Genomic DNA, 19680 nt, shown 5'->3' with positions numbered 1-19680 from the left:
AATTTGCTCTTAAGCTTTTAAATGTTACACTATATACTAGGGCTGTCAAAGTTAATGCAATAATAATGCGTCAAATTTGTTTTAACGTCACTAATTTCTTTAACGCATTAACGCAACTTGCGATTTTTAGGCTGTAGTGGCCTCAAAGCTAAAATGAAGATACTGGTATCATAGGAAACTAGAAAACCTGATGAATTTATTGGTACCAACCATGTCATACTAGCTAGTTGCAAAGGAGGTTAAATAACGCTCCAAACTTGCACAAAAGTTTGACGAGGAAAAACTGTCATGGCCATTTTCAAAGGGGTCCCTTGACCTCTCAACTCAAGATATGTGAATGAAAATGGGTTCTATGGGTACCCACGAGTCTCCCCTTTACAGACATGCCCACTTTATGATAATCACATGCAGTTTTGGGCAAATCATAGTCAAGTCAACACACTGACAGCTGTTGTTGCCTGTTGGGCTGCAGTTTGCCATGTTACGATTTGAACATATTGTTTATGCTAATATCTGTCATTGTTGTGTTGTTAATTGATTTCCAACAATAAATTTATACATACATTTGCATAAAGCAGCATATTTGTCCGCTCCCATGTTGATAAGAGTATTAAATACTTGACAAATCTCCCTTTAAGGTACACTTTGAACAGATATAAAATGTGCGATTAATTTGCGATTAATCACAATTACCAATGGACAGTCATGTGATTAATCACAATTAAATATTTTAATCGATTGACAGCCCTACTATATTTGTATACATACTGTAATTCCTAGTGGTGCAACGGTTCAACAAGCCCATGGTTCAGATTGTATTGCGGTTTGTGGGAATAACATCCATTTCCAATGTGTTTGAACTCCATAACACTGATTTTATACATGAAATAAGGCCGGCTACTTAATGGTAAAGTAGACCTATGATCAGATAATTGCCTCTTCTGTCAAATAATTAGCAGGCCTGTATTTAATCGTGGTGTCACGGTTCGGTTTGTACGTCATCGAATGGCTCGTTTTTTTATGGTTCGGTTTTGAATCCCTTATAATCCCTGTAATCGCTTCTTTGATGGTCTTTGACACTGTAACGTGAAGGGGTGGTTCACCTTTTTGGCAAGATAAGAAAATGTATTTCATTCATTCATACAATATATTACAGTGAATATATTCAGACTGTGTTTGTAAGACAGACGCTTATTATGTGTTTTTCAGTTCTGTATGTTGTTATTTGCCTTTTCTGTCAATGAGAAAGACCCAAAGAAACAGTAATTTCAACCCTCTGTTATTTATCTTGGTTCATCTATTTGTGGTTGAATGAGAAAAATAATAAGGAATGTATTAGTCTTAAAGCTGTTAAATTGTAACATACACCAAGTTGACAACAGTGTGACACTCAATTACTGTATAACCACACTTTAATCAATATTAGATACAAGCTTCTCGTGGTTATACAAATGTAATGTAACAATTTACCATCATCCCTTTGTTATGTTTTACGCCTTGCAGTTGTTGTAAAACAGCTCCCCTACTGGCTGATTGGAGAACTGCTGGAGGAACTCTCCCAGTCCATCCAGTGAGAGCTTCTCCACCCGGTTGACCTCAGTGTTCCTCGCTGTGGCAGCACCACTCTGAACGGGTCTGCCATTGTTGTCTACGCAGCAGTAGGCGTTCCACAGGTAGTCTGGGATGTTGACACGCTTCACTTTTTTTTTCACAATCCAGTTGTCTGCAGAGGGAACGGCTCCGACCAGCACGAAGGCCTTAGAGCACTTGTCCTGGAAAAGTTTGGCGAGGTCAGACTCGTGGATCCTCCAGGCGTCCTGGTTCATCTTGGGGTTCTGAGGAACCACATTGGTCAGGGTGAACGTGGCGTTGCGGCTAGGGACTGTAAGAGAGAGGAATGGAGAATTACAGGAAGTTATAATGCAAGAAATACAGTTACAGTTTGTGGGTCCAAACAAATAAAGTTATATATTGTAAAGGTGGCTTGAAAGGATGCAGAGAGAGAGAGAGACCAAGATGTGTCCAGCAGTAGCCGAATCATTCTACCAGGATTCAAACATTTCACCAAAATTATTCTTTAAAATTTGACACTTCCACATGGGTGAACTAAGCAATTGCCTAAGGCGGCACTTTGACAGGGGCGGCTATTCACAAAATTACCCATAACTAAAGCAATAGAAAGCCATTTTAAAATGTTTAATGGAGTCGGTCCATCAAGTGAATTGACAACGATTTGGAGTTGAAACCAATACTTGTGTATTTTAAATCGATTAAAATATGTAATCGCGATTAATCGCATGATTGTCCCTAGTTAATTGCAAATTAATCGAACAACTGTTCAAAATGTACCTTAAAGGGAGATTTGTCAAGTATTTAATACTCCTCCTCTCAGCATGGAAGTGGACAAATATGCTTGCTTTATGCAGATGTATGTAAATATTGGTTGATACCAGTGGATTCCTTAGGTTTTCTAGTTTAATATGATGCCAGTATCTTAACTGTAGCTTTAATACTGAGACCGCTACAACCTAAAACTTGCAAATTGTGTTAATACGTTAAAGAAATTAGTGGCGTTAAATAAAATTTGCGTTAAAGCGTTATTATCGCGTTAACTTAGACAGCCCTAGTATTTTGCGATGGTAGTGTAACTATTGATCATTTATTTTCCCAATGTATGTATTCTGAAGCTTTATGTCTTGATGCACATGACTGGCATTGCCCGAAGGTTTTTCAACTTGAAAACTTTTCTTAAAAGGACATTGTTTATGGACAATAACAAAGCAAGAGTTTCTGGTTTGTATATTTCATAATGAGTTTCTTTCTTATTTGAAAGCCCTTAAAGTAATGAAAAGTAAGAATGCAATGGATATTTTTAGCATAATAAAAGTATATGATTTACAAAAAAGCCCTAACCATTAAAGCTGAAGTAGGCGAGATAAGAGCAAATATGATTAAAAAAAGTTATTTTTATAAAACGGTCGCTATATCCTGACAGTAGTACATGAAACAGGTAACCTGAAAAAAATCATGTGCCTCTGTATCCTCCGGTGCTCCTAACGGCATCTGCAAGATTTCACTTACCAGAGGAAAACAAACAGTAAGAGCTGATCTGAGGTCTGCAGTCCATCAGCTGTCTATGAGAGCTGGCTGTAAATCACTCGCGAACTCTGACCAAGCGGTCAAACTAGGCCGCGCTGATCAAATATGAATCAATATTCTGTTACGTTAATGCCTATTTCTCACCTTAAATGTTTTCAGAATCATCTTGTAGTGCACGGTTTAGCTGTAAAATGAGAAGGTTTGTGACGCGGCCGCCATTGTAAAATCTAGTGAAGGAACGCCAAGTACCGGTCACATGACCGGAGCACAGCCAACAGGAATGCTCGATCTCTCTGAAATGACCTGTGATTTGTCAAAGTCTCCCGTCACGGGCTAGATTTTCTAAAGCCTGAAAACAGAGCCATGATGAGGAGCAGAAGTCTAGTTATCTCTCAGAACACTTGAATTACAAGATGCTGAAAGGTTATTATGGAATTTTTGCCCAATGATGCCCAAAACATATACTGCCTACTGCCACTTTAAATTGTATTTATTTATTTATTTTTCTGTTTGTTTCTTACTTTATTATTATACTGAAAAAGCCTTATAATTTGGTGTATATGCTGTGTGGGTACCATTTGTTTGCTCGCTTTATGTCAGTAAATATACAACAAACAAACTTAAATGACAAGTATGTGAATTTGTGTGAAAGTCACTGGACAAATTAAGAGAATCCCTCATTTTATTATTGATTGCTAGAGCATTGGTTTAAAGCAATAATCCAACACTTGTATCAGAGGCCTTTGCCTGGTGGCTACTGCCACCTACTGACCTCACCTTAAAAAATCACCCATGTTCAGCCTCTATTACCTGCATGGTGTCCGTTGGGGTTGAGGTGACCGCGGTCGAAGCCAGAGTGCGTGTAGTCCTCATTCAGAGCCTGACTCTCTCCTAGGTAGACCCCAGGGTGGTCTTTCCCCAGCAAGTCACCATCCTGCATCTCTTGTGTCCAGGCCATGTTTACCAGCTGTAAGTCAAAACCCTCAGATTTAGACATACAGAGGACGTCACTGGGCCTCATATAGTATCATATACTGCAGTGGTTCCCAACCTTTTTCCTTAAGGGTCCCCCGTTTTCTATCATTGATTAAACTGATGACCCCTAACTAAGTGACATATTCTATGAATATTTTATATTATATTCAATGCATAACAACAACAGCACAGAACAACTGATAAACTGTATAATTGACCCAAATAGTGAACACAATGACTGCCCATATGTGGATCATAAAGATCTCAGATGATCTACTGTGGCGACTCCTAACGGAAGCAGCCAAAAGATGTAAAACAAGTGAACGCAATAACTGCAAGAAGTTTGCAATTTAGATGAATTTTGAGCAGATTATTTTCTGTAAATATTGCATCAGAAATACGTTTTCCTGTTCTTTGTCTGTATTATGTATTTATTTTTATTTTTTAACAATCATACATACTTAAAGGGACTGTTTGTAACTTTTTACTCGTATAAATCTACCAGGTCGGGATCCCATGCGCGATCGCTTGTGGCCGGAGTGTCTCTCCTCCTGTGCCTGCTTGCCTTCACTCACACACCGCGCGCGTTCTCTCTGTCTCGCTCAACCTCCACCTCTCTGTGCATGCGCGATCACTCCACACTGCAGAAGAGTCAGTTTAGCTCTGAGAATATCTAGTGAATGTACAGTGGATGTTTGTGCAGAAATAAATGCTGCAGCTCCTCCAGACCAACAGAGGTTTTCCGTGTCTTGTGAAGTGACGGGGCTCCGCAGCGAGAAACGTTATCGTCTCCGACCGGGTGCCAGTGTCTCCCTGCGGGCGCAGTCGGGAGGCGATAACATTTCTCTTCCTGCTTCAGCCCCACTATATTCACAAGGCTCTGTGAATATAGTGTTCTCATCCTGTTTATATCTTAAATAATAATCCAAACTTTAAAAATAACAATTTAATTTACTTTTCTTCACAGAAATGAATGAACTACTGAGATATAGGCCAACTGTATATTTTTTAACAAGGTTGTCTACACCCCTTAAAATCAAAAAGGCCTTGCAACCCCTCATGAATCTTAGGACTCCAGGTTAGGAACCAGTAATATAGTGAAAGATATCAATGCGTTATGCACATGGTTGATTCTTTACAACTCTACCAAAAGAACATAAACAGCAACATCTGTCCATTATACTGTACTCTCCATGCTTGATATTTGTGACACACATTTTAATGATTTTGACCACATCAATACTGTAGAGGCACATATACAGTACACACACAAACATGGCACCAACCTGAGGCTCGACACACCACTTTCTCTCCCTGCCACCTTCGTTGCTGGGCTGGAAGTGATAGGCGGAGTAGACAGCAATGCGATGTTTGGTGTCATACAGTGTGGCAAAGTGGTAGCTGGTGGAGCAAAGATGAAGTATAGTAATTACTACTTAGTAGTTAGTTAGTACTTAGCTCCATCCTCTCGTGTCACGTCTGCTTGTAAAAACCCAAGATGGTGAACTCGAGGCTTGAAAACGTCAGTCCACAAACCAATGGGTGACGTCACGGTGACTACGTCCACTTCTTATATATATACAGTCTATGATATAGTATATACTATAATCTTAATTCCACTTTCCGCTCTTTCCCTACCTGTTCTCGAGGCGCTGACAGAGACGAGCAGCTCCGGCTGTAGAAGCCCCCCACTCTGGCACCTTGTCTTTATAGAAGTACTTCAAGCATTCTGGCACATCCTGGGACAAACATAACAAAATAACACTAAGTGAACCACTTATGCAACAAACACACACACATTTAATCTTCCTTGAAATTATTGACTTAACTGGAATAAGGTCACAAACCTCAAAACGTTCCACAACATCTGCATGAGCAGAAATGAGGAGCGAGAGAAGAGCGCACAAAGTTACCAAGGTTTGCATCCTGGACAAAACAAGACAATTAATATGTGAATACATGTTTTATTCAACAAGGCAGTGTATGGTATAAATACGAAGAGGATCAGTTTGTTTGTGCTATTTGTGTTTGTATAAGTATGTATTTGAACTCACCTGCTGGTGCACCTGTCTGCCTCCACAGTCTGAGCACAAACTGGCTTTTATCTGTTACTTCTCCTCACCTTTCACCTTGTTTTGTCGAAGCAAAATATTTCAGGCCGTGGGCCAAATGATGTTGGAAAACGTTGATCAACTTTCTGCAAAAATCAATGTTCAGGATGTCAAAAAAGTCAACACAGGATACTCAAATAACTCTCTGGAGATTTTCAAGTGAGTTTTTATTGTGTCCTATCAAGACAGCAACACAACAAAAAACCTGAGCCTGATCCGGAAACAGACTGAAAAAGAAGTTTAGCAAACACAGTCTTATATACAATTTTGGGGAGCCTTGAGAAACGGGGTCCTCCTTTTGGGCGTAATTTACCAATGGTGTCGTTTTCATTGGTGTCAGGTATTTGAAGTCATACTTGTCATATTCAAATGAATTAATTCATCCTAATTTGCCTCTGGTATGTCTGAGACAAGAAAGTGTCTGTTTTTTTGATAATACCCGTTACCTGGTGTCTCTGTTCTCTGACTTAACCTGTTTCTGATATCTGGACCTGATGTCTGGCACATTTGACTATCAGCTGGGTATTAAACAAGGTCTCTTGTTCAGTCCATAGTCTGGCCGAGAGAAGCATACAGTCTTATCAACTTGTGCTGTGGCCTTGCAAATGGGCAGGGTGAGGTCAGGTTGGAGACACACACACGCAAGGTGAACAGTATGTTGGCTGGGGATTACAACATGACATTTAACAATGATTTTAAACCTTTGTGATCAATATTCTCTATCATTGGTTTACATATTTCTATAAGTTCTAAAAGTTTTACTTCCACAGTTTTTCCTCTGCTTTTATCTGAACTCATGTTAACACGTGATACGTGTGTACGATGAACCAGAATTTGGCCGTGTGGATGTGGATGTGGATGACCAAGAGTGAGGGTGTAAAAGTGGAACAATGATGTAGAAAATGACAACATTAGCACTGATATGAGTCCCAGTGGAATTTGTGAAAGATGTGAGATCATATCTGTATATGAAGACGACATTTTATGTGTTATCTCTATAACAATATGTCATCCAAATATTGTACTAAAGTACAATTTTGAGGTACTTTTACTGGAGTATTTCCATTTTCTGCTACTTAATACATTATATTCCACTATGGTTTTTTGATAACTTTAGTTACTAGTAGTTTTGTAGATTGAGGTTAATCATACAAAATATCATTTTATTTATTTATTTATTTTATTTGCACACATATAAAAGCGTTATAAAATCCAAATAATGGAAAAAAAGACCCCCCCTCCCCCTCAACATAAGGAGAAAAACAAACAATAACAAAAAAAGGGAAAAAATTAAGAAAACTAAGCTAACATCATTTTTAAAAATGCAGCAACAAATAAATGACAACAAAAAGCACACAAAATAAACAGAGAAACTAACCAATCAGTAGAAAACAATCCAATAAAAACAAATAATATAAATACAAGATACAACTTTACCAGTTGCAACATTAAAGTGATGCACACATTAATGCATCGATAATTATAAAACAATTATATAATACACATTATTGTGAAATGGGCCATTCTGCGAAAAATAAGTACTTTTAATTTTTTGTATTTTGAGTATATTTTGATGCTTTTGTACTTTTACTACTGTAAGTAAAAGTTTAAATGCATGACTTTTATTGTAACAGAGTATTTCTACTCTCTGGTAGTGCTACTTTTACTAAAGAGTACTTCTTCCGCTAGTTTTAAGGCCTTTTAAAATTCTGCTTTTACATGTATTGCATGAGTAATAATAATCTAATGATATAGTATATAATAGTATTCTCTATTGAGCATTCTTTGTTATTTTTGATCAGAGTACTTCCACCACTGGTTTTAAAGCCGGTAGTGTAAGTCATGTATTGCCTAATACTGTATGTAATCAAGAACACTTCCAGTAAACAACTGTCAACATATGCAGAGTGCTTACTCTGATCTTTACTGTCGGGTGGCGGTGTGTCTGGCCTCTCCGGTAGCGCTTTTGATGCGGGGCTCCGCTGCGGGGGTCTACCTGGCGCCGCTGCTCTGCGCACACCGGCTGTGACGGCTCCATCCTCCTCGCGGCGATTACCTCATTAACATTATGGTTCCCTTATAGCGTTGGGATTAAACGTCAAATATTGCCAAATAGGTGCGTTTGCTTTTCACTTCGACAACAAATCCTCTGCCTCCTACTCCTACTGCTCTGAGCTGACGGACCAGCTGCATTCACGGTCAGTATGTAGTGTCTGTTGTCTGTTTATCGATTGATAGCATGCCGCTGATACACCAAAATGAACAAAATGGGTCAATTCTTTTTATTTATTACTTAAAGGCTACATGCCTCTGTTTTTTGTAATGTTCAAATGTTTTTAATAAAAGAGTGCGTGTTGAGTTACAGTACAGAGGATTTATTGTTGTTGTTTTGTGTTTTTACCGTGGTATCAAATTTGATATCGAGAATCGTGGAAATTCACTTGTATTGGTATCGACTACTAGATTTCTGGTACCGTGACATCCCTAAGTAACACCCAGATATCTGTTCATGTGTTGTTTTTCCTACGGTCACAGCACAGGGTTATGTGCAAACCTTCCATGTGGACTCCTCCCAGCTCTCTAACTTACATTCACTTCACACAAAACTCCTCTAAATGCGTGAAGAATTTCCTATACTTATCTTGCTCTATGTTCCCAGAGAGGTCCGGAGGTCAGCAGTTTCAGCTACAGAGTCGCTCATTCCTTGAGCTTTGAGTCGATCTGCATCCTGCTGTAGGACACATCAGCAGACTCTCAAAATTAAAACATTTCTCCAGGTCACCATGCTTTATTCAACAATTGTTAGGGCCATCACGCCTTCATCACTCACCTTATGGATCACATAGAGATTTCCCCCGACCTCTGTCTCCTTAAGATAAGCAAATATCCCAGTGACAACGGCGGAAAGATGAACCTGTATGCTGAGACTTTCTCCCAGACTGTGGGGATGAATCTGGCTGGGTTCTTTAAGGCCTGGAGCTGGCCCATAAAAACAGCCACTGAGAAGAAACTCTCCGACCTGCCTCCCTGGAGTGACCACCCCATGGTCCAGTACGACTGATCTTCAGACTGCAGCTGATTAAAACTGCATAGAGATGGCTCGGTCTTTTGCAGCTTAAAGATGTATAATACTGCACTCAGGAACTGCACAGTCGGGTGATTGTTCTCTGTGGGTTCATCACTATGAGCAACTCCTTTCACATTACACATGTTGATTATAGCAGCTTTAAATGTTTTTCAGCAACCATAATAATGTTGTTAACGCTGTCATTGACCTCACAGCACTATAAGCCATTCATGAGTAAAAAGCATATTCCAATTAAAGGGTCTTTTAGGGTCATATTAATTATAATACTTTTACAGATTTTGGTTCAACAAGCCCATGGTTCAGATTGTATTGCGGTTTATGGGAATAACATCCATTTCCAATGTGTTTGAACTCCATAACACTGATTTTATACATGAAATAAGGCCGGCTACTTAATGGTAAAGTAGACCTATGATCAGATAATTGCCTCTTCTGTCAAATAATTAGCAGGCCTGTATTTAATCGTGGTGTCACGGTTCGGTTTGTACGTCATCGAATGGCTCGTTTTTTTATGGTTCGGTTTTGCATCCCTTATAATCCCTGTCATCGCTTCTTTGATGGTCTTTTACACTGTAACGTGAAGGGGTGGTTCACCTTTTTGGCAAGATAAGAAAATTAATGTCATTCATTCATACAATATATTACAGTGAATATATTCAGTCTGTGTTTGTAAGACAGACGCTTATTATGTGTTTTTCAGTTCTGTATGTTGTTATTTGCCTTTTCTGTCAATGAGAAAGACCCAAAGAAACAGTAATTTCAACCCTCTGTTATTTATCTTGGTTCATCTATTTGTGGTTGAATGAGAAAAATAATAAGGAATGTATTAGTCTTAAAGCTGTTAAATTGTAACATACACCAAGTTGACAACAGTGTGAGACTCAATTACTGTATTACCACACTTTAATCAATATTAGATACAAGCTTCTCGTGGTTATACAAATGTAATGTAACAATTTACCATCATCCCTTTGTTATGTTTTACGCCTTGCAGTTGTTGTAAAACAGCTCCCCTACTGGCTGATTGGAGAACTGCTGGAGGAACTCTCCCAGTCCATCCAGTGAGAGCTTCTCCACCCAGTTGAGCTCAGTGTTCCTCGCTGTGGCAGCACCACTCTGAACGGGTCTGCCATTGTTGTCTACGCAGCAGTAGGCGTTCCACAGGTAGTCTGGGATGTTGACACGCTTCACGTCGTTCTTCACAATCCAGTTGTCTGCAGAGGGAACGGCTCCGACCAGCACGAAGGCCTTAGAGCACTTGTCACGGAAAAGGGCTGTGAGCTGGGACTCGTGGATCCTCCAGGCGTCCTGGTTCATCTTGGGGTTCTGAGGAACCACATTGGTCAGGGTGAACGTGGCGTTGCGGCTAGGGACTGTAAGAGAGAGGAATGGAGAATTACAGGAAGTTATAATGCAAGAAATACAGTTACAGTTTGTGGGTCCAAACAAATAAAGTTACATATTGTAAAGGTGGCTTGAAAGGATGCAGAGAGAGAGAGAGACCAAGATGTGTCCAGTAGTAGCTGAATCCTTCTACCAGGTTTCAAACATTTCACCAAAATTATTCTTCAAAATTTGGCGCTTCCATATGGGTGGGTGAAGTAAGCAATTGCCTAGGGCGGCACTTTGACTATTCACAAAATTTAAATGAATCGCATAAAGTTAATTGCTAATTAACCGCACATTTCTTTATCTGTTCAAAATGTACCTTAAAGGGAGATTTGTCAAGTATGTAATACTCTTATCAGCATGGGAGTGGACAAATATGCTTGCTTAATGCAGATGTATGTAAATATTGGTTGATACTAGTGGATTCCTTAGGTTTTCTAGTTTAATATGATGCCAGTATCTTTACTTTAGCTTTAAAACTGAGCCCGCTACAACCTAAAAATTGCAAGTTGCATTAATGCGTTAAAGAAATTAGTGGCTTTAAAACAAATTTGCATTAACGCGTTATTATCGCGTTAACTTAGAAAGCCCTAGTATTTTGCGATGGTAGTGTAACTATTGATCATTTATTTTTCCAAAGTATGTATCTTGATGTACATGACTGGCATTGCCTGAAGGTTTTTCAATGTGAAAACTTTTCTTAAAGGGACATTGTTTATGGACAATAACAAAGCATGAATTTCTGGTTAGTTTATTTCAAATATATTATTTGAAAGCCCTTAAAGTAATGAAAAGTAAGAATGAAATGGAATTTTTTTGGCATAATAAAAGAAAATGATTTACACATGGACCCAAACTGTTGCCTAGCAATGTCAATTCCATTGCAATTCCGTTGAAATGCGCTAAAACTGAGTGTTTCAGACAGAGGGTGAATACAGGTATATTCAGGCAGACAATATGAGGAAAATAATGTTGTTTTTTTTAACATGTAAACATGTAAACATATTCTATTAGAAACACAAAATACAAGTATGAACCCGAAAATGAGCATGATATGGGACCTTTAAATTGTATTTATTTATTTTTCTGTTTGTTTCTTACTTTATTATTATTGGACTAATGTAAAGATAGTTAAGCCCTTTTGTTTGTGCATGAGAAATTGTAAAAAAAAAAAAACTTTTACAGGGGCAGCTAAATGTGAGCAAAATCATGGCAAAATCTTTGAGTAATTGTACGTACTAAGCAGTATACGTCAGTCTCACTATAGTTACGCGTTCTGTAAGCACATGAATGGCTGAGGAATGTGTCAATCACGCTACGCCCGCCCCCTCAGCGCTCATGAGCCAATGGTAGCCCGGCATACTGACGCCACGTTCGATTATCTTCGAAACAACAGTTTCAGGAAACTCCCAACAAATTTGAGAATAAGGAAACACCGTCTAAACAACCGACATTATCTGGATTATCTGAACCGAAAAATAGGAGAATATTGAATGCGCAAGTAGGCTACTCCCCAAGAACAGATGAGGTGAACATTTCAGGTCACCTGCCACCATGGCAGACAGGTTTTCTTTATATTAAGAAATATTATATATCCAAAGAAATTCTAAAGCCTAAATTAAATATATGGTAACACTTCATTTTACAGGTCCACAAATTTCATGGTAATTAGGTGATAATTAGCAAGTTAACCTATTTGAAATTAACCAAATTACCCCAATATTTACCTATACATTTATTGAAAATGACTTTACTATAAACATTATTTAATAACTATATTCCGCTATTTCCCAATAGCTGGTAATTTATGTAATTCTTTTCCAGGAAAAAAATACAAAGTTAATTGATCTGCTTTATTTCCGTGTCTGCTGATAAATAGATGATAATTAGCAAATAACTTCTTTGAAATTTCTTTAAAAACTCCTTGAATCATGACATCAGCTACCAGGTTACATCAGTGCAGACAATAAGTCACATAAATAGTGAGATTTGTGCTGATCAGAAGTGTCTTCTATTAGTTTTGGTTTTGGAGGTAAATATATTGTTTTAAGTTTCTTATGAAACTTGCATGCACATTTCTTGTGTGTGTTGCATGTTTGATTTAGGTTACATGTGAAAGTGGTGTAAAGATTAGAGATTTGCACTGGGAATTATTTCGTTTGAGGAGCTGAAATTGGATTATTTTGGAAAAATAGCTATGCTGTCATGACTCTGCTGTAAATAATTTGGAACCAGTTTATTAGATGCAGACCTGTTTGGTGCGTTATTTGTAAGCCTAGTTAGCCCAGACCAGTGGTCTACAACCTGCAGCTCTTTAGCTCCTCTCCAGTGGCTCCCTGTGGATTTATAAAAATGGAAATGAATAACTGTTTTTTGTTTACATTTTCATTTTTATTTATCATTGTTGTAGGTCTACCGCATTGAGGAAAAAAAATAAATCTGAGATTTCGAGAATAAAGTCATAATATTATAAAGTAATAATTTGACGTGTTATTTTCTTTTTTATTGCAAAGTGATGACTTTATTCTCATAATATTACGACTTTTTTTCTCGTAAAGTTATGACTTTTCTTGTATTATTATGACTTTTTTTCTTGTAAAGTTAGGACTTTATTCTCATAATATTACAACTTTTTTCTCGTAAAATTACACCTTTATTCTGTAAATCTCAGATGTTTTTTCCCTCAATGTGGCCCTAATACTCCGTAATACATTTGCGCTTTGGCCCTCACTTTATTAGACTTATATACTATATACTTAGACTATAAGCTGTGTTACCTTCATCACAATGCTCAAGTGTTTTGCGGCTCCAGACAGATTTTTATTTTTTATTTTTTTGTCTAAAATGGCTCTTTTGATGGTAAAGGTTGCTGACCCCTGACCTAGGCCTATATGGATCAGTGAAATGCCCACATACTTTAGTATTGTTGACACTGTGAGGTCACTTACGTGCCTTATGTGTATGGAATATTGGTGTTTTGTGTGTAGTTGCTGGTATGGTACGTTGTATAATTGTTTTTCGCCTAGAGCAACAGAAATGTATGTGCCCGTTGGTTGTGGCTGGAGGCACGATCAGTGGAGAAGGTCGAAATCCAGGCTACAGTAGCTGGATGAAGGGACTATCTGTAATCTTGAAGATAATACTACACAAAGGCCTATCCTTCACATTAATCAGATATCTGCTAATATTTGAATAAAAACAGTAGAAGGCCAGAGAGGCAAGAATAAAAGTTAATTTTTAAATTTGTTTCATCGCGATAACAAGCTTGAGATAATTAAATATTTAGAGGGTGCAGATTAAGGAATAATTTCATAGCAAAAATATTCATTTCATGATTGCAAGTAAATAAAAAATGGGAAATAATTATAAGCAATTCCCTTTTGTCTATGTAAAACGTATGAATATATGTAAGTCAGACTTGGCAAAATTAGTAATTAGGTATCTGGAAATGTCCTCCGGCATATTAACCATTCTTTATGATTTAAGACTGAGATAAGATTTCAGATATTTCTCTGGCTGTAGTCTCCATAGCTGCCCTATGGTTGCTATGCCAACAGAGACACCCAACTGACGAAACCATAGAAACTAGAAAGTAATTAAACCTTCCCATGGTTAAAAAATTAAGATTTGTAGATGCAAATAAGTGCTTGTCTATGAAATCTGAGTAAAAACAGTCTTAATTAATTGTGTGTTCTCGATTAATCGATTAGTTGTTTGGTCTATAAAATGTCAGAAAATGTCGATCAGTGTTTCCCAAAGCCCAAGATGACGTCCTCAAATGTCTTGTTTTTTTCACAACTCAAAGATATTCAGTTTACTGTCATAGAGGAGTAAAGAAACCAGAAAATATTCACGTTTAAGAAGCTGCAATCAGAGAATTTAGACTTTTTTTTTTTCTTAAAACATTACTCAAACCGATTAATCGATTATTAAGATAGTTGGTGATTAATTTGATTGTTGACAATTAATCGATTATTCAATTTTGCAGCTCTAATTGTGTGTGCACAATGTCTCCCAATATCAAGTTAATTAACTTCTACAATGAGGGTTACCAACTGGGGCTCCTGAAAAAGCCTTTTTAATTTGGTGTATATGCTGTGTGGGTACAATTTGTTTGCTCGCTTTATGTCAGTAAATATACAACAAACAAACTTAAATGACAAGTATGTGAATTTGTGTGAAAGTCACTGGACAAATTAAGAGAATCCCTCATTTTATTATTGATTGCTAGAGCATTGGTTTAAAGAAATAATCCAACACTTGTATCAGAGGCCTTTGCCTGGTGGCTACTGCCACCTACTGACCTCACCTTAAAAAATCACCCATGTTCAGCCTCCATTACCTGCATGGTGTCCGTTGGGGTTGAGGTGACCGCGGTTGAAGCCAGAGTGCGTGTAGTCCTCATTCAGAGCCTGACTCTCTCCTAGGTAGACCCCGGGGTGGTCTTTACCCAGCCAGTAGCCATCCTTCATCTCTGCTTGCCAGGACGTGTTTACCAGCTGTAAGTCAAAACCCTCAGATTTAAACATACAGAGGACGTCACTGGGCCTCATATAGTATCATATACTGCAGTGGTTCCCACCTTTTTCCTTAAAGGGGACATATCATGCTCATTTTCAGGTTCATACTTGTATTTTGGGTTTCTACTAGAACATGTTTACATACTTTAATGTTTAAAAAAAAACTTTATTTTCCTCGTGCTGTCTGCTTGAACATACCTATATTTACCCTCTGTCTGAAACACTCCGTTTTAGTACATTTCAATGGAAGTGCAACGGAACTCCGTTGCTAGGCAACAGCTTGGGTCCATGTTTATTCCTGTTAGCTGATGTCATTCACATACACTCCAACCAAGAAATAAACTGGGACCCATTTAGAATGTTTACGCTTAAACCTTTGAAATGGTCTAAATATTGTAGATTTGTGACATCACAAATGGACAGAAATCCTAACGGCTTGTTTCAAACGCACAGTTTCTGAGTACGGGCTGTGAGTATTTCTCTGTGGATTAAGTGTTTTGATACTTTCACAGTATTTATATATCACTTAAACCTTCTTTATAATATAAAAGACATGAAAATGTCACTTTTTACAATATGGGACCTTTAAGGGTCCCCCGTTTTCTATCATTGATTAAACTGATGACCCCTAACTAAGTGACCTATTCTATGGATATTTTATATTATATTCAATGCATAACAACAACAGCACAGAACAACTGATAAACTGTATAATTGACCCAAATAGTGAACGCAATGGTGGCAGATATGCGGATCATAAAGATCTCAGATGATCTACTGTGGCGACCCCTAACAGAAGCAGCCAAAAGATGTACAACAAGTGAACGCAATAACTGCAGGAAGTTTGCAATTAGAGATAAGTTTTCCTGTTCTGTCTGTATTATGTATTTATCTTTATTTTTAACAATTATACATACTTAATAGGCTTCTTTTTTTGACAAATTCTGTGTTTTTCAATCAAAAAGGCCTTGCAACCCCTCATGAATCTTAGGACTCCAGGTTAGGAACCAGTAATATAGTGAAAGATATCAATGCGTTATGCACATGGTTGATTCTTTAGAACTCTACCAAAAGAACATAAACAGCAACATCTGTCCATTATATTGTACTCTCCATGCTTGATATTTGTGACACACATTTTAATGATTTTGACCACATCAATACTGTAGAGGCACATATACAGTACACGCACGAACGTGGCACCAACCTGAGGCTCGACAAACCACCTTCTCTCCCTGCCACCTCCGTTGCTGGGCTGGAAGTGATAGGCGGAGTAGACAGCAATGCGATGGTTGGTGTCATACAGTGTGGCAAAGTGGTACCTGGTGGAGCAAAGATGAAGTATAGTAATTACTACTTAGTAGTTCGTTAGTACTTAGCTCCACCCTCTCGTGTCACGTCTGCTTGTAAAAACCCAAGATGGTGAACTCGAGGCTTGAAAACGGCAGTCCACAAACCAATGGGTGACGTCACGGTGACTACGTCCACTTCTTATATACAGTCTATATGTGACCTGCTCCATCATTATGAGTCACATTGACCCCGAAACACATTTTGAGTTATCTGTCTGACTGTAAAGAGGAAAGTCTCAGCTTTATGGCAATACCAAGATTATCTTTCTACGCCAAATATTCAATGAGATATGCTCTTTCAAAGTTCGACTGTCATGAAACATTACTTTTGAGAAAAAGGGCATTAAAGATAAGAATTCATATTCAGACATTTTTTGCATTGATTAAAACACATTTATTAAGACTCAAGTCTAAATGAACACAATATGTTTTGGTCAAAAGTGACACCCAACATTTCATAATGTAGCCTACACATACCTTCATGCATACATGTGCACATAGTCACGAGCACGTGACGTGCACGTGGCCACGTGCACGCGTATGACCACAAACAGTACAGTAGATAGGGCTAGAAGTCCATGTAGAAAATAATCCAAAATGTATGGAATAAAATTGATAAAATCTAAAAAAAATATACTGTACATATGATATAATATATAGTATATATGTTTATTTCAATATAATAATAATTATATGAAGAATACATAATTAAAAATATTAAATATGGAGCCATGTGCACACAGGTACATGCACAAACTTACAAGTCCATATCCAAACAATAAAAAACATACTAGAAAATGGATAGCATATGAACAAATATTATGTACATATTATGTATGTACAATATTATATAATATAATATATAATAGAAATATAGATATAATAGAAAGACTATGAAATGTGGTGCCTGTGCTCATTCTGCTGGCTTCTTCTGCAGCTCACTGTATCCTTTGACAGGGTCATATGGGAGCTGATCTTCTCAAGGAGATCCAGATGTTTCTCATCTACAAAATGACATAAAGTGAAAAGTTAAAAATCAAGTCATCTCAAAGATTTTAAGCTGGCTAAATCATGTTGAATCATTGTTGAATGAGGCCTGATCATTATCACATCAATACAGCCCTATATTCATTAACATAGCCTATTCACCATGTGATATCAGATTAATATACAACATATCATTTTACTATATGTGAAGCTATTTCTTTTGCTATTTAAAATGATATCCTCACCTTTTGTGTCTCTCACAGCAACCCTGTCTGTCCCTGTCTCCTAGAAATTACGTTTGTATATTGTTTTCATAAAACCTGGTCCTGTGAGGAGGTAACAGCTGCCTGGATTATGTTCAGATACAGTACTTCTTTGAATGAATTAAACACTTCACAACATTTCCTCATTAATAATAATAATTTATAGGAGACAGGCACCTGAGAGACACACCTGAGACAGACAGACACCTCAGAGACACACCTGAGACAGACTGACACCTATAGACTACACACACTGACACACACATTAGTAGCTGCTATTAATGCTTCTTTGCCTGCTCTATAGTGATTTTAGTGATTTAAAAGTCTTTAAAACAAACAGATAAAATAAGGATAGTGTAGTTTAACTATCAGAACTTACCATCAGTCATTTCTTTCATCTGGTCGCGTCTTCTCTCATCTCCTCCGGAGTAGAGAGCGGCGCTGTTGTACAGTTTGCAGCTACACTGGTACTCCCGGCCGGGCGATCTCAGTCTCTATAACACTGTCCTGATTTAATAACTTTAATCAGAGACATTTCGTGCCATCATCGGCTCAGCCATGAGTGGAATATCTTCCTCCTCGCCTTCCTCCAACTCTCTTTCTCCGTCCTGATCAGTGGATTGAGAGCTAGCCTAGCCTCTAGCGTTAGCAGGGCGTCCGACCCGACCCGGCGCACCCGCTGTCCTCATCACCCGGTGCGGTGAAATAATCTGAATTTAAGTCGGTCCAGTTGTCGTCAGATGTAGCACCTCTAACAGGAATTTAATTTAAAAATCGAGCGATGTTTTCCTCACGTGAATTCATCTCGTCAAGCCCGTTATCTCCTCTGTCAACCAGCTCTATTGAGCCGCGTCAATACAGCAGACTTCCGGTAAAAACTTTACGACAACGTTATGTTTAAGAGCTTCAAAACTAGACTTATCATTTTAATTTTACATTGATTCTTACTTTTTATGAAAGCTGAGACTTTATTTATTCATAAACGCATAAAAAAAAAAAAACCAAAACACACTTTTTCATAAAAAAACGTGTTTTTACAAGAATGCGCTGCCGCGATTTACGACTCATTTTGATAGAGCGGGTCACATATATACTGTAATCTAAATTCCACTTTCCGCTCTTACCCTACCTGTTGACGAAGCGCTGACAGAGACGAGCAGCTCCGGCTGTAGAAGCCCCCCACTCTGGCACCTTGCCTTCATAGAAGTACTTCAAGCATTCTGGCACATCCTGGGACAAACATAACAAAATAACACTAAGTGAACCACTTATGCAACAAACACACACACATTTAATCTTCCTTGAAATTATTGACTTAACTGGAATAAGGTCACAAACCTCAAAACGTTCCACAACATCTGCATGAACAGAAATGAGGAGCGAGAGAAGAGCGCACAAAGTTACCAAGGTTTGCATCCTGGACAAAACAAGACAATTAGTATGTGAATACATGTTTTATTCAACAAGGCAGTGTATGGTATCAATACGAAGAGGATCAGTTTGTTTGAGCTATTTGTGTTTGTATGAGTATGTATTTGAACTCACCTGCTGGTGCACCTGTCTGCCTCCACAGTCTGAGCACAAACTGGCTTTTATGTGTGACTTCTCCTCACCTTTCACCTTGTTTGTCCTCTGCTTTTATCTGAACTCCTGTTAACACGTGATACGTGTGTACGATGAACCAGAATTTGTCCGTGTGGATGTGGATGTGGATGACCAAGAGTGAGGGTGTAAAAGTGGAACAATGATGTAGAAAATGACAACATTAGCACTGATATGAGTCCCAGTGGAATTTGTGAAAGATGTGAGATAAGTATATGAAGACGACATTTTATGTGTTATCACTATAACAATATGTCATTCAAATATTGTACTAAAGTACAATTTTGAGGTACT

The 19680-nt window shown here is 38.0% G+C and overlaps 2 protein-coding genes across 2 annotated transcripts; both read right to left on the bottom strand.

Moving 5' to 3' along the window:
- Positions 1-784: 784 nt before the first annotated feature.
- On the bottom strand, positions 785-6399 carry LOC141771269 (endonuclease domain-containing 1 protein-like). Its single transcript, XM_074641335.1, has 6 exons — positions 6129-6399; positions 5922-6000; positions 5713-5813; positions 5361-5475; positions 3910-4066; positions 785-1882 (listed from the first exon to the last, which is right to left on the bottom strand). The coding sequence occupies exons 2-6, from the start codon at positions 5997-5999 to the stop codon at positions 1491-1493; spliced, it is 843 nt and encodes a 280-aa protein (XP_074497436.1). The 5' UTR covers position 6000; positions 6129-6399; the 3' UTR covers positions 785-1490.
- A 3759-nt stretch (positions 6400-10158) lies between these two features.
- Positions 10159-19415, bottom strand: LOC141771268 (endonuclease domain-containing 1 protein-like). The gene is made up of 6 exons (XM_074641334.1): positions 19330-19415; positions 19123-19201; positions 18914-19014; positions 16390-16504; positions 15005-15161; positions 10159-10646 (listed from the first exon to the last, which is right to left on the bottom strand). Exons 2-6 carry the CDS (start codon positions 19198-19200, stop codon positions 10255-10257), a joined length of 843 nt encoding a protein of 280 aa, XP_074497435.1. The 5' UTR covers position 19201; positions 19330-19415; the 3' UTR covers positions 10159-10254.
- Between the last annotated feature and the right edge of the window lie 265 nt (positions 19416-19680).

This window comes from Sebastes fasciatus, chromosome 7, assembly GCF_043250625.1.
Source record: "Sebastes fasciatus isolate fSebFas1 chromosome 7, fSebFas1.pri, whole genome shotgun sequence".
NCBI classification, from domain to species: Eukaryota; Metazoa; Chordata; class Actinopteri; order Perciformes; family Sebastidae; genus Sebastes; species Sebastes fasciatus.
This window is presented reverse-complemented; position numbering and strand designations above follow the sequence as displayed.